Here is a 15,715-nt window from a genome sequence, read left to right as displayed (position 1 = left end):
TTATTACAGACTGGACAAACAGAGCAGCATCACATATCCAAGGCTACCATAATCATGGTAGTGGGCAAAGTAATCCCCACTGCCTGCATGAGCATCAGCTCTTAACTGTGCACAGAAAGACTGTCTCTCTTTTGGAAAATGTGGTGTTCAAGCCACCACATATTAGTATCAACCAAATCTAAGTGGAGCAACCGCTACATTACCAACTCTGGGATTCTGTTCAGCAGTTCTCTTTCCCTTTTTGTGGTGGACAGAGAAAATAAAATTTCCCACTCCACAGTTTGCAAAGGATGTAGGACAGGCTTTTGACTTCTTCTGTGATCAGGCTTTGCGTCACAGCGATACAGAGTAAATGCTTCCAGTCACAACCCTCTGTCTATTATTTAACTGTTAGAGCTTGTGTGGTTTCAAGTAATAAAAATAGGATGAGTACACAATTAAGAGATACTGCATGAAAACGTTTTTTTTTAGTGCCATCAAATAGCTTTTCTTAACTGCAGTGATTTATGTATGTGTGTGAGATAGAGGGGTGAGAGACAGAAAGACAGAGAGAGAAAGAGATGGTTGGGGTAAGTGAGATTTTACAACATTTAAATTTGTTAAATTAAGTATGCTAATGTCAATTTTAACAGAATTGCTTTGATACAGCATACAACACCAAGGCTAAATCTGTGTGTATGTGTCTGACGCTGGACACATGAGCTGATGAGGCACTGATGAAAGCCCCAACACAGAGTATTGATGAAATTAATATTCTTTTTGCCTTTCCGTCTCTCATTCTCTGTCTCTCCCTCCCTTTTTCTTTCCAAGGCAAATGAAACAGGATTAGCAGAGGAGAGAGAGAGGGATGCCTGCGTCAGCTGCATGTGTATAATCCTCAGTCTTTCTGTCCTGCCAAAACACACAGTTTTGTGTGTGTGATTGAATAAGAGTATGCATGTGTGTTGGAAACTGTGACTGAACTTCCACTCATGCATCATCGAGTGCTGCAGTGAGAAATGAGATGAACGCTGAAGAGGTATAGAGAGAAAATGTTGTTCTTTGTTTTCACACAGCTGTTTCAACGTGTGTACTGTCTCTGTCAGTGTGTATAGCTTTGTTCCGCCATGGTGGCTACCCAGTATATACTAGTGTGTTGACCCAGCCAGAAGTCAGGTAGTTCATGGACATAAACACTGCACAAAGAGCTGTCTACATAATCTGAGCAACACTACATAAGGATTGGTTATAGTCTGTTTGATGCATAAGCACATAAAACAGCTTCTGAAGTTACACAAACAAATGTATAGGCGCACATACAGTCATACACAAATGTAAACCAAAATATAATAAATCACATGATGTATATTCACACAACCATATCCATGCACACTTAAAGAGTACACATCATAGCATAGTCAATCTCTTTGTGAGTACTTCTAGATGACAATAATAGCACCCAAGAAAACAATAACATGGAAATAAGCTGGCGAAATCACACACATCCTGGGAGGGAAAAAACAGTACAGCTAGCAGAAAACAGAAGATGCACATAAGCCAAGAGTACATGCACGGAGTAACAACATAAAACATAGACACCAACACATATGCATGAACACAAGTAAGTAGCCAGGAGGAAACACTGAAAGAAAATGAAAACATGCCTTCTGAACATAGGAGGAGCAAAGTAAGAATAAAATCAAAGGAGTGGAAAAATAACTCTACATTTCATGTGAGATATATATATATATATATATATATATATATATATATATATATATATATATATATCACATTTACAGAAAATACAGTTGAAACCAGAATACCAGAATTACCCTTTAAAATGTAAATCTGAGTTTTTGATGTCAACTAGACAACAGAACTTTCATAGTTGGTTTAAAAAAAAAATCTCATCTCTAATGCATGTACCGTATTTTCCGGACTATAAGGCGCACTTAAAAGCCTTTAATTTTCTCAAAAAACGACAGTGCGCCTTATAATCCGGAGCGCCTTATATATGGATTAATTCTGGTTGTGCTTACTGACCTCGAAGCGATTTTGTGTGGTACACAGCGCTCACGGCGCTCTGTCAAAATGTTTTAGTACGACTTTGGTAAACCGCTTGCAGCATTACGGCTATCGTAGTCAGGAGCGTCGCGGAGTAATACATACTGTGCTTCACCATAATATTACGGTGTGTGTGTATAAGGACCTATAAGGAGTTATTGTGAATACGCTAACGTTTGATTTAGCGGTATCAGACTGTGTTTTTTTAACGTGTTATAACTGAACAAGGTTGAGAGTTATTGTGAACGCGTTTAATAAAGTTTGACTTATCTGACTGTTTTGTTTCGCTTAATGCGCCTTATAGTCCGGTGCGCTTTATATATGAAAAAAGTTCGAAAATAGACCATTCATTGACAGTGCGCCTTGTAATCCAGTGCGCCCTTTAGTGCGGAAAATACGGTACTCAAATTCTGCAGTGAAAACTGAGTAATAGAAAAAACATGCAATATGTGCTTAATACCACATTCTGTCTAGTTTAAATCTGATGTGATTTAATTTAATTTGTAAATATATATTTTTTAATTCTTATACATAAATTGTGTTTTGACAGCACAGCTTATTCTGTCTCATACAGAGTATTTGATATGCTGTGCTATGCTATGCACACAGAGTTTGGTTTTGTGTAGGTTGGTGTCTGCAGATCTGTTACCAATAGCACCAACAATGAAATTTCAAGATATATTCTCGGCAGATGTACTCTTTGATGTACTTAGAATATTTTTTTTGGATCCAACACAAGTGTGCTAGCTTAATTAAACTCTCTTCCATTGACCTGCTGTCTTGTCCCTCTGTCTTATCTTTGACTGTTGCTGGTCTTAGGTTGACTGCTGCCTGAGGCCTATCTCAATGTGAGTGTGTGATTGGGTCTTAGTTTGTGATTGGGTCTCTGTGTTAGTGTGTGTAATCTTTTATGGTATAGGCATTTACTAATGACAGACATCCATTTTTATTTTTGGGTAGCAGAGCACACCAAAACACACAGACACACACATGCAAGTACAGTGTGGCCTTTCCTTCAAGTGTGTGTGTGTGTGTGTGTGTGTGTGCTAAGTGCGATGGGGTGCAGAAGCAGAGAAATGAGAAAAAAGACGAAAGGTTGAGATAAGTAGATACTGTAGTCAGGGATGCAAGGAACACAAAAGAAAGAATGAGTGAAGTAGAATGGGATCAGAGGAGATATTATTGAAAGTATCTGTGAAAGAGAAAGACAGACAGAGAGACAGACACAGAGAGAAGAGGGGATGGACACATTGGACCATGCTCACCTGAATGGTGATCATTCTGTGGAGCTTTAGTGCCCCCTTCTGGTGAAATCTGGCGAAGCAGCCAATGCAGTAGTTTTCTGTGCATTCAGCACAGACCTAGAAAACACAGACACACAGTGCAGTCAGTGTGTGTGTGTGAGTATGTGTCATAGACTGGTGTGATTTGTATTTTATGTGTATTAGGGAAGGATAATATTAAAAATTAATCATTGTCCCGTTATCCCACTGTTCCCATTTTTGGAAAGTGAACTCAGACTTTTGGATCCCACTCTACATACATGTATAGTATGTGCATGTGCACATATATGTAACTACCTGTAATGACAAACAGAACCATTGGTAGAACTTGTTAAATATGTAAACCTGAGGCTGGATATCTTCTCCTTTCCTCTTACCTCAACCTTGCCAAACAAAGTTTGACAGGAGGGATGAATATTGAAATGGATTCTCTGGCAGGATGCTGCAAGGTGTGTGTATGTGGGTCTTTGTGTGTTTGAGTGTGTGTGTCAGAGAGAGAGAGCAAGCATTGGAGGGAGTGCCAGTGTGTACATGTATGTGTTTGTGCTAGGTGTGTGTGTTGTGTGGGTGAGTGAGTGAATGCATCTTAAGGGAGATCATTATCATTTCTATCTGTGAGAATTCGGTCTTATTAGTGGGGAAAAGTCCTTGCATCAGCAGGTTGGGGAGATAGGCCTAGACCGGGTGGACAGAGAACACAGGCGAGGCCAGGGGGAGTGGAGACAGCAAGAAGGCAGGATACAGGGAAGGGATGGTGAGAGAAAGAAAAGGGCCGAGGCTTCTTAAAATTCAAGAAACAACAAACAGTAAATAAACAGTCATCATTTGTTTGGTTCCTTTCATTTGGCATGCAAGTTTATTTTTCCGTTATGGCAAATGGTTTCATCATCAGCGCCATGACAAATTCAGAAACTTTAGTTTAGTGTGCTCTTTGAAGTAACAGTAGAAACACTACTTGTCTATTTTAGTTGCAGTATGATACATTTCTGGTTCTAATGACTTGGAACCTTCCTTCTCATACCCCTTCTTACTCACTTGCATATGTGCATATTATCACCTGTTTATCCATTGATTATTGTATTAGATAATTTAATAAACCAGAATAAACTAATTTGCTGATCCATACAAATTTATTGTGGATCAACAGAGGATTTCACCAATTAGTCCTGCCCCTTTATTTTTAAGTGTGGTGTCTCATCGTCTTCCTCTTAGTTCTTTATTATATAATAATTAGTGCATTTTATTGTCATTTTTGGCCTTCTTTCTCACACATATCTGTGTGTATGTGTGTGTATGCACATGCAAGTGTACAGCTGCAACATTGCCTTTTAATGGTCCCATAAAACAGGGCCTCATTTCCTCTCCCAGGCCTGAGGATAAATTACAGCCAATCCCCAGGGACTAGGCATCCCTATCAGGCTGCAAGCGGCACATCACTGCATTCTCTGTGCCACGGAAATGAGGTCCTTTTTTTGCCTGGATAACTCTGGAATCATGCACAAGGCTAGGCAGGCAGTGTGTGCATGCGTGCACATGCAATCTTGATATGGTCATGGTTTAAAACAAGCCAGGATGTGTATTTGATTGTGTGTTTGTGTGTGCTATGTGTTAAGTGCCATTCCAGACATAACGGCAAAGACAGAGTCGTAGCACTCTCCTATATTGCCATCATTATAGGGCACAGGGGCTATCCAAAATGTGTGTGTGTGTGTGTGAGTGGATTGTGTGTTTTTGCGTGTGAACTTAGCCTATGTGCTTGCCCAGAAAACTATAAGCATTACACCCATCACTATGGGGCTCTGGGGGCACAGGGCCCTTCACTGGACAATTCAGTTCCATAATAATCAAATGCACTATCAAACAAACTACCACATAACATTACACAATGTGTGTGTTGCACTTAAAATAACGTATACCAAAAAAAAAGGGGCAGAAAAATGGTGGCTGTCAGCTGAATCACTTCACCCCTTCCCTCTCCTTCATTCCATCTATCAATCTCTTTTTCTCTCCTATTTCTCTTCTTCTCTGTCTCACTGTCTGTCAGAAGCATCAGTTATTCAATACTAAACTCTGCTGGCTTTGCAGTCCAACATAGGATAGGAATTACATGAGTAGTTGAGGATTTAGAAGGCAGGGATGTGGGAGTGACTGGTCATCAAGCATGCATTACTCAGCTCAGTATGCCACAGTTCACCACACACACACACACACACACACACACACACACAAAGGCTTTTCATTTCTCTCTCTCTCCCTCTTGTTCACATATACAGTTGCAGGCCCCAGTCCCTACTAGTGGATGAAGAGCACAATAAGAGAAACAATAAACAATGTTGCCCTCAGAGGTCTCCAGTATCGATGAATGGATCCAGCTAAACTGTTATCAGTGCAAACACAAACACAGAGATAGACCAACAGATTGGACAGCAGAGCCACAGAGAGACAGAGGCAGGAGGAGGAAAGAAAAAGACAAATAAAATGGAAGAGGTGGAAAAAGAAAGACAGAATCAGGGAGGGATATGGCAGAGGGAAAAGGGAGAAGTAGGAAGGATGACAAAAAGGCATTTAAGTGTGAGAGAGAATGATGAACACATAAGCACATAATGCAAGGAGAAAGGGGAAAGCAGGATGGGAGATTGCTGGTGTCTTGATGAGAGAGGGAGATAACAGTTGATGTAAAAGGAAGTTTAGAAAGAACAGAACAGAGACAGAGGGCAGAGGAGGTGAAAGTAAAGCACCAGAAACAGATGAACAAATGGACAGATGGAGAGTGATGGACAGGTAGAAAAAAAGAGAAAGGGAGGGGAAAAAAACGTAAAAAAGTAAAGCATTTTAGTTAATCAGTGTAAGTAAAGTTATTTGACTGTTATTTTTTGGTATTTTTAACCATGTTTAAATGGTTATTTGTGTGTGTGATTATCGGTGCGAGGTATCAATTTACAAATACACTTTCATATATACACTTTTATTCTATCTGAGATGAGCTTATGAAGATATGGCAAAAAAGCATCCCCAGTGGGGTGATAGCTGTATTCTATCAGGTGAAAAGCACCAACATCAGAGTTACAAGTGTGTGTCTTTGCGTGCGTGTGTTTGTTTGTTTGTGTGCATACTACTCCAGCGGTCTTGACTTCACACTGTCCACAGATTGTTCCCCTCAGCCTGTTTTTTCTTGTTGTCCGAAGACCACTGCCAAGGGGTGGTGGTGGAGGTGGTGGCTGAGGCGGAGCTAAAAAGAGCAAGTATAGTGTTTTTAAAGGGGTTCATTTCATATAATTGCCATTCAAACATATTTATGTAAAAGGATACCTGCCATGTCCAACAATGACGTATAGACAAACAGAGAAATGAGAGAAATACAGTACAGTTTATACAAGAACATTTTACAAGAATCAGTAGTGCTTCTGGTTTTTGTCGAAAAAATATAAACAATTCACATGCTGATATAACTAGTTGGGATCCTCAGCCACTTCAGTCAGATGCTACAATCATAATTCATTTCATACAGCAAGTACAGTGCTTTTATAGTCACATTTACTCTTGCTGTTTAAAATAATAGCGCATTTTGAAATATGCTGATTCAATGTGTGATTGTGTAACTAAAGCATGTTCAAAACATCAATAATTCTGCCAAGGTTGGCTACTGCTTCGAGAGATCAATCTTTAAAGGTTCTGTAAACAAGATTAAACAATAATACAACAGCAAACAACTATTTCTATGTAAAGATATAAAAGAGAAGAGACAGAGATGAGACCAGAGTAGAGGTATACAGGTCATGGGGACTACCAGCTCAAATCCCTGGTGGACCGTCAAAGCATGGATGCTTTGACACTTTTTGAAGTCTTTACCAACTCCTTCAGTGTCTCTACCAGCTCTGTCAGTGTCATTCATGCAGCCAGTCCCAGCAGATAAGTCCAAGGCAGAATTTCTTTTGCAATCCAACTGTGGAACCAATACTTTACTGAGATGGAGAGCTCTTTGCTGTTACTGACATGAAAAATTTGTTCAGCAAATGTTGCGGTCGCTAGCTGGTTTACTGCCAGCATTGCCATGGAGCATGGGCTAATGGCTGTGGCTGGAATGTCTTATTTGTTGGGCAGAAAGAATTTCAGGGTAGTGTATCATGGACCAACGGTTTTTGAGAACACATCCTTCTGCAGTCTACCTTGGTTCAAGTAACCCACAGTTAAAGCCCAGGTTGTGGTTGTAAGCTACTGACCTGTCAGTGGCTCATCCTTTAGCACTCGGATCTTCACCTTCCCTGCTGACAGCTGTTGAGGAGACAGCGAGAAACAAATCAGTGGTGACAGCTGTATAAGCTCTCAGCTTTCGAAAACTCCTGCACAGGCTGTTTTTGTTCGTTTTTGTTAGTGTATGTGCCACCCGAGTTTGTACATATGCACAGTGGTCCAAAAGACTACTGGGCCCCACTGTATGTGAACTACTCTTACATTGTTTGCACTTTTACATTAATGCATTTTAACTTGCAAACAAATAATTAAATAAATAATTATAATTACTGCCTTGCAGTTGTGTTTTTGATGAACATCATGATGTCTCAGTGAAGTTGACCTTTGACCATTTGGATATAAAATGTCATCACTTCATCATTTAATTCTATTATATATTTGTGTCATAATTAGCATATGAATTCATGAATTTTGGCCAGAAACATGTTTTGTGAGGTTACAGTGACCTCAACCTTTGACCACAACTTGCTTTACATGGGGTTCTTCAATATAATTGACCTTTGACCTTCAACCAGCAAAGTCTAATCAGTCCATCCTTGAGTCCCAGTGAATGTTTGTGCTAAATCTGACAAAATTCCTTCAAGGCAGTCTTGAGATATAGATATGCTTTACATTGGGTTCTTCAATGATAATTTCAGTCTGTGCCATACAATCTGTTCATGTATTCTTTAGTAGTTTCAAACTGTTGACAACTGACTATAACTAACTACATCAACTTGAAGTCTACTTGAATGTACCACATAGTAGCATTTAGAAATTAAGTGTTTTCATGTTTGTATTTGGATTTTCAAATTATAAAGGTCTGCACTGTGATTATTGAATCGCAATGAGAATCAGCATTTTTTGCAAGGGGACATTTAACAGCAGGAGCTGGCCTCTGCTGCAATTAAAATGCTGAAATTTAGTCAATCATGGTCTTTTTCACTGTGAAGCCGTAGTAAACTTCAGAAAATGAGCAACGTTTTTCTCATGTAAACTCAAAGTCATTAGGGTTCCTGAGATGTATGGCAATAATTTCTCTAATTAAGGGGAGGGGTGCTAAGGGCAATCTTATGTCAAACCATGCATGTTACCCTGAAAGAGCGGTAATACGCTTTTGGTATTAGGAAAAGGGTTTGAGAACAAGCACTGAATGTTAGTGTCAGGTAGTAATGAGCATGCAAACAAATGTTTAAGCAAAGTTACAGAATTTGACAGGCCTAATTGACTGCATTAAGGTCAACAGCATAACACAAACACAAATGCGGACAAACAAATGAACACATTATACACACATTCATAGATGTATAGATAGATTTCTCTTGTACCTTTTGGAGTCTGTTCTCCTTGTTCTTCTTGGTGCTGTTTGTTAAGACATGGCTGTTTAAAGAACCATATTGTCCAGACTTCCATCTAAACCCTCCTGAATGCCTTTAACAGACAGAGAGACAAAAGGAGAGACAGTTTTTCTTTGCCAGTTGTAAATCAACAATCGTGAAACACAACCCCTGCATAGCTCATCTACAGTATCTCATAGCTATGATTTCTAAAATAAAATGAAAGGACCAACAGTGTTTTCTACAAGGACACATATTTTTCATATCCACAATTGTAACAGTCCATCAGATATTAATTCTACATTAGAAGATCTAGGTATGGGGGCTGAAAACATAACTTATATCTTTCATTAACAACAAAAGGTACACAGGCACAAAAACACACCTCAAAACACACAGATATATATTTTTTTGTCATTTTTCTAGGACAAACTCCCAAATTTTAGGGTTTTGATGTAACTGTTCCATACAGTTTATACAGTATATAAAGCATTGTGAATATAGGAGACAGATAATTATCTTTACATGTCCACATAACTGTGAAAACCGGAAAAAATCATTCTCAAACTGTTTCAGACTTTGTATTTTACAATGCAAACACTTTGCTACTGCTGCATTTCCAGTAAGGTGAACGTGAAGGCATTTCTATGACAGTGCCAAGTAAAGAAGGAACTAATGTCAAGGGATAGAAAATAATGTCAGCATGAAAAAGGTCTAACAGCATGACATAACTAAATCCTAACTCCCTCAGCCTAAATCCATGAAAAAAGAAAAACATAATTTTGAAAATCACTTTGTTCCATTAAACAGAAAAAAGTGTTTCATTTATACATCTTCCTTGTGTTGTTAAGCCAGGGAAAGCACTTTTCCACACACCCTTACATACACACAAGACTTAGGCTTTGCCAACATAAATTGTAGACAATGGAGGTCTATTGAATGTCACACAACAGAACATGAGAGGCTACAGGAATTATACCTACTCAAACATGAACACACAGAGACATAGATGCAGATTCAAATACACACAAACGCGTGCACATAGACATAAACTCATGCAGGACGTGCCTGTCAGTTACAGAATGTGAAGAAGTGGAGAGGAATCCTCATTTAGACATGAGTTATTCATGCTCATGTTGTTGAATTATTTATGCTATTTATGCTATTGTGATGTCTGGCTGTCTTTGAAAGAAGTTTATTTTGGATTGAGCTGGCAGCCTGTCAAGGCGCAGGAAGTCAGACTCTATTTGTGTGTGTGAGAGTGTCTCTGTGTATTTGCGTATATGTGTATATGTGATGGCAAGTGTTGCCAACACCCCTGACACCGTTGCTGTGCTGTGCTGACACTGAGGGTGGGCGTCAGGTAATCACCCTGGCGACATCACCTTGGCAACTGGACTGTCGCTAGGGGAGACAGTTGAGGCAAACCCCTGTCGGTGCAGGATGACATGGTGTCCCCTCAGGACAAGCAACCTGGAGAGATAAAGCCTGTGTGTCTGTTTGTGTATCTCTGTGGACTTCGCATTAGCAAAGATCTCATTATCTAATCCACACAGACACACACACAGTTACATCAATACATACTGTATACGAATGAGTAAACAAACACTTCAAAATAATAATGGTTTAAAGATTAGAAACATACAAATACAGACAAATTCCCACAGTCAATGTTTCTCCTCCTTAGAAGCACAGAAATACACACACACACACACACACACACACACATACACACCAACACACAGACACAGACACAGACACAGACACAGACACAGACACAGACACAGACACAAACACAGACACAAACACAAACACTTAAATCTAAACCTATTGCATTGGGTGAGTGCTGCTGGCGGACGATTCCAAACTGCAAAGTTTAATCAGCACAACCCATTCTTTTCCAAAACTTTTAACTAACAATAATAGCTTGTGTCTGTGTGTGTGGGTTTGTTTGTGTGTGTGTGAGAGGGAGGGAGAGAGAGAGAGAGAAAGAGAGAGAAAGAGAGAGAGAGAGAGAGAGAGAGAGAGAGAGAGAGAGAATGATTTTGTTGACTTCAGTCTATGTTTATGCAATGCCAGCAGTGCAGTGAGAATGACATGCAGTGACCTGGCTACACCTGTTACACAGAGAAAAAACAGACACACACACACACATACATATTCACACACGACTATCACACATTGCTGTGCACCTCTCACTGCCTAGTGGATGGATAGCAGATGACAACTTCTGTGTCACAACTTGCATATTAGAAACAACCATCACAACACCAAATGACACCTCGTCATTCTTTATCAAAGTCAAAGCAGACGTGACACAGTGAGCAGTGTTTCACATCAGCTTAGAGCAAGCTCACACTTCTAAATGATACACAGACAGACTGCAATGAAACCCGGGAAACACAAGGACACACACACAAACACACACACATACACACAGATATCACCTTTAACTCACCCATCTCACCCGAAGGGAGAACTGACAACATCTGCATCCCGCACACACATATGCACACACACTTTGAGGTCTAATGCCAAAATAATTGTGTCTTCTCTTGATTCCCTCTCTCCCATTGTTAGAGGAGAAAATAGGCCAAAAAGGGTTCAAGATAGGAAAGAAACTTACAAAAGGCAAGACAGATTTAGAAATAAAATCCAATAAACACAAACATTCACACATTTTAGTCCAGCATGAGCAGTGTCAGATCCCACACTGAAACAGGTCCTAGGAGGAGCCAAAAGAAATCAGACAACTACACATATAGACAAAAAATGGGAATAAAGAAAAGAATAGAGAAAGCAGTGGAAGCAGGAAAAAGAGAACCTCAACTGTTCTGTTAGATAAGGCAAGAGCTAGTGTCTGTAAGCCATGTAGGCCTAAAGACAAAGGTAAAGACATTAAATCTGCGGCTCTGCGGGCCAAAACAGAGAATGATGTACTACGTTTGCCCCAAGCTGTCGGTCCGGCTTTATTATCGCCTGTGTACACTTCACAAACTGATTATACAGCACCTCCTCTCAGCTAGCTGAATTTGTTCACCTATTCTTTGGGTGTGTACATAACAGTGTGTGTGAGTGCAGCCCAACTTAAAGACAAAGATGAGCAATTCTTCTACCGCGGGAGCTCTGCAATCTAAGAGACAGGCAGGCATAAACACAGCTTGAAGAGACACACACGTTTTGAGAGGAAGAGACAGGTAAGAGAGGAAGCTTAGTGTAAATCTAAGTAACCTTCACACTATACACCAGAACACCTGATTAACCACCAAACCCACATCTTGTCTGCTTTTTCCCATGTCAATGAGAGGAGAGCTGATGAGAAACTGTTTCCTCTATTTCATTAGAGGCGTACTAATTAATTGATTCAGAAAGTTAAGCTGGGTTACACATCTAAAGGACTGCTGCATCACTACACACTGGTTTCAGATAAAGGACAAGAGGGAAGTGCAGCTACATTAATGTGAACTTCAATTGTAACAGCCTGACAGGACATGTGTATCTCAATTACATTTTAGTACCCAATAACATCATTTACTCCTTGACTGCCTCACGTGTTTCAGAATCATCACACATCCTGCAAACTTTTCCTCTACCGTCCATCCTCTTCCAACAAACAGCAAACATACAACACAAACTGGGTTTGAAAAAACTGATTAATAAATACAGCAATACGTTAAACCTGAAATGCAGTAGCACAACTCATCATCTAATCCAAAACAAGTGATTCAAAGGACTTGTTGTGAATGATAGAGTCGCTGCTTCCCATCTTCATCTGTACCCAGCAGTAGCACTAGAAATGAAAAAGGTGTTCAAATGTTCAACTACAGTCTTCTCTCATTGACAACAGGTCTCCACAGTCAAGACTGATTAGTGACACCACTGCACATGAAAACAGATCATCAGAGCATTACTAATCAACAATGGCTAGTGTGAAGAGAAATATCAACAAATGTTCTTTTCTAAACAGTAAAGGAAAAATTTGAAAATTCTAAATATACATTTTTTCCATTACCGGTTTCCTCTCAGCCACAAAGTTCACCATTTCATCTGTTCACACTTTGTAGCTGAGCCTTGTATCTTTTGCATATCTTCATACACTCCCTCTCACATGTACACAAAAATCCTGCTATATCTTTCCACTTGTTTCAGGCTGACATACACAAATGTTAAATATTTCTCAAGCTTGTCAAAGATTATACTGTAATATTTCAAAGACATGGGACTCAGGCAGCATTCCTGTCCTGTAGAGTGACTTTACTGATTAAGGAACACAAGACAGAAATCAGCCAAAAAAAAATATTATAATAATTATTATTTATGGAGGGCAAGTAATAAAAATACACACACAGTTAGCCACACATGTCATATCTTGGGGCCAGTGGAGCAGTAAATGTTGCAGTATTTCAGGGTGACAGGAAATGCTGTGTTTATGTGCTTATCGTTTGTGCAGCCTGGACGAGACAGCCCTATCCCCATGCTGATGTATGGCTTCTTAATTAGGGCTAGGCCTCCACTGAGAAACAAAGTAGTAGTCATATACACACACAACACATCTCCTAAAACATTAAATACATTAACCTACAATTATAATCTACAGTGTGCATTTCCTTGTTTGTGATGATGTATGAATTTGAACCAGTAGAAATGCATCATGTGGAAAGAGTGCCTCTCATAATACCTCAGCTCTAAATCACCAATACTGTAATTAGCTGTGCTGCCTGTAAATGTGTGTTTGTGTGCAAATGTGTGTGTACCCTTTTCTGGTTGTTACTATTTGAAGTCTTGAAGTCATATGTGTAATATACGTATTCCAAGTCTCCCTAAAGCTGTCTCTGAGTTATGTGCTCATATATTGTGATATATGCCCCTATTACACTGTTCTCCATAACTTCACATTGGGTAACACATCTCTGAGTTATTAATGAAATGAGATGAAATGAGATGAAATGAGGTGAACTGAGAATGGAGAATAAAACAATCACATTAATAACCAGTGTTTGTTTTCATTCTGCAAATTAATTTCCTGCTCACACAGGCTGGGATGCCCCTCAATCTGAATTTGTTGGATAATGGAAGGTACATACTCTGTAATGAAATGGGGAGAGAAAATAAATGCTATTGTGTGTGTGTGTGTGTGTGTGCGCGTCTGTGTTGTGTAGTAAGCTATCCAATCTATTTTAAATTAATGTGAAGATGCACATGTAAGATTTTTACATATTTAATAGTCTTATACACACACAAACATTCACACAGTAATGGACCAGTATAAATTTGTGGCAGCATGTGGTTGTGTGTTTCTGCGTGTATGTGCCTGTGCACTATATGTATGCAGTCCAATTGTATTCATGCTTGAATCAGTTAGAGCAGATGTGGTCCTATGACAGCCACTTCATCACTGATAAACATCTGCAACATGTTTAGAGACAGTGTTTATCAAAAAATAAGCCTACTTTTGTATTCTGCCCATAGTTGGTCACCAAAAGGGGATAACAGACAAAACACTGTCTCAAGTGAGAACATGGAAAAAGAATGAAAGTTGGAGACTAGCAGAAAAGTCTGTTTCCATAGCTTATAATCAATTTGCATAGTGACTCAGGCAATTTCACTTTGTGCAGACCTGACTTTTAAAAGAGGAAAATAAAACTACCTTTAAGCAAACATCGTCACACTGTGTTCCTATGATTTCACCAAGTTCACCCTAGACTTGTTTGAATATGAACCACTCTATGTTAAATATAAAAAAACATCAAATGTGAGATAAACTATTCATCTGGGAGAAAAAAAAGTTAAGGTTTGTGATAAATTTGGCTCCACATAGGTGCAAAACCTCAGAGCAATATTTATTTCAAATCTATAAAGCATTGTATTCTTTGTTACAAGCGCACTTCTTGCTTTTCTTTTTTTTTCTTTTTTTCAGATGACAGAATCAACTCAACAAAACAACTCAACTTCTAACTGAAGGGCAGCTGCTTGTGATCCGAGTGCTCACTGAACTGTATTATAGGAATAACGTACAGTTCATCTGTTTTGAAGACTGATTTTTACAAGCCTCTGGAACAGCACACATATGTGTGCTGCACTGGAACTCTCAAAGTTATTGAAAGTTACTTCTCACCTTTATCACTGGCTTGTGTAATTCCTTCTTTTCTAATGCCTTAGCCACTCAAAACGAAATACATATTTGAGAAGTATTTATAGAAATAAATACAAGCATTTGCTGGGCAACAGTGCACGTGTTGGACCAGAAAATCTGTAAACTTCTGTAAATCCCATGCAATTACTCTAAAGAGTTGTGACAGTTAATAGATGGTATGTTTTAAAGAAATTTAAGCCTTATTGAAAAGATAGTAAAAATTACAGGGGCTAAACAAAAGCATCTCAAGCAGAACACACTGCAGGCACAATCAGAACTTGTGTTTTTGATTATGATTTAGAAAAGTAAGGAAAGAAAAAATAAAAAGAAATTTGAAGGGGGGTCAGTACTTGTCATGAGGCAGTAATCATATTTCTTTTATTTTAAAGCCTAATTAACATCAAATGTTTTCTCTATATATCTTCATTTTACTGTTGCTTATTCTTATGTCCTCCACCTGTGTTCAAAATGCCTTTCCATTATTGTCTTTAACGTGTGGGTAACAATCGTTGGATATCAATTCCTGTGAATGGAAAATATGAGCAATGTTGGATACAAGTTGTTAGGATCAAGTGTCTGTAGGGTTCCACTGACCTTTAGAATAGTCGACTACATGAGCATGAGCGTACTTTATCTATGAGTGGCTTTTTTAAATTCTCTTACTGCTCCCTTTTTTACTTCCATGG

General features: G+C 39.1%; 1 protein-coding gene across 5 annotated transcripts in view; it reads right to left on the bottom strand.

Annotated features, from left to right (window-relative positions):
- zbbx (zinc finger, B-box domain containing) overlaps positions 1 to 15,715 on the bottom strand; it is a 49,696-nt gene that overhangs the window by 30,830 nt on the left and 3,151 nt on the right. For 4 of the 5 annotated variants that reach the window (XM_071496671.1, XM_071496669.1, XM_071496667.1 and 1 more), the window contains 4 exons: positions 8,888 to 8,990; positions 7,550 to 7,601; positions 6,443 to 6,558; positions 3,312 to 3,407 (listed from right to left, as the gene is read on the bottom strand). In XM_071496671.1, the coding sequence (XP_071352772.1) occupies positions 3,312 to 3,407; positions 6,443 to 6,558; positions 7,550 to 7,601; positions 8,888 to 8,990 (367 nt within the window). Of the gene's footprint in view, positions 1 to 3,311; positions 3,408 to 6,442; positions 6,559 to 7,549; positions 7,602 to 8,887; positions 8,991 to 10,281; positions 10,370 to 15,715 lie in introns of all 5 variants that reach the window. The other variant, XM_071496670.1, reaches the window with a different exon arrangement.

The sequence above is a fragment of the Trachinotus anak genome, unplaced genomic scaffold, assembly GCF_046630095.1.
Source record: "Trachinotus anak isolate AG129_WGS33_773 ecotype Australia unplaced genomic scaffold, CSIRO_AGI_Tana_v1 ptg000014l, whole genome shotgun sequence".
In the NCBI taxonomy this organism is placed as follows: domain Eukaryota; kingdom Metazoa; phylum Chordata; class Actinopteri; order Carangiformes; family Carangidae; genus Trachinotus; species Trachinotus anak.
The sequence above is the reverse complement of the archived record's forward strand: the minus strand, read 5'-3'. Positions and strand labels throughout refer to the sequence as shown.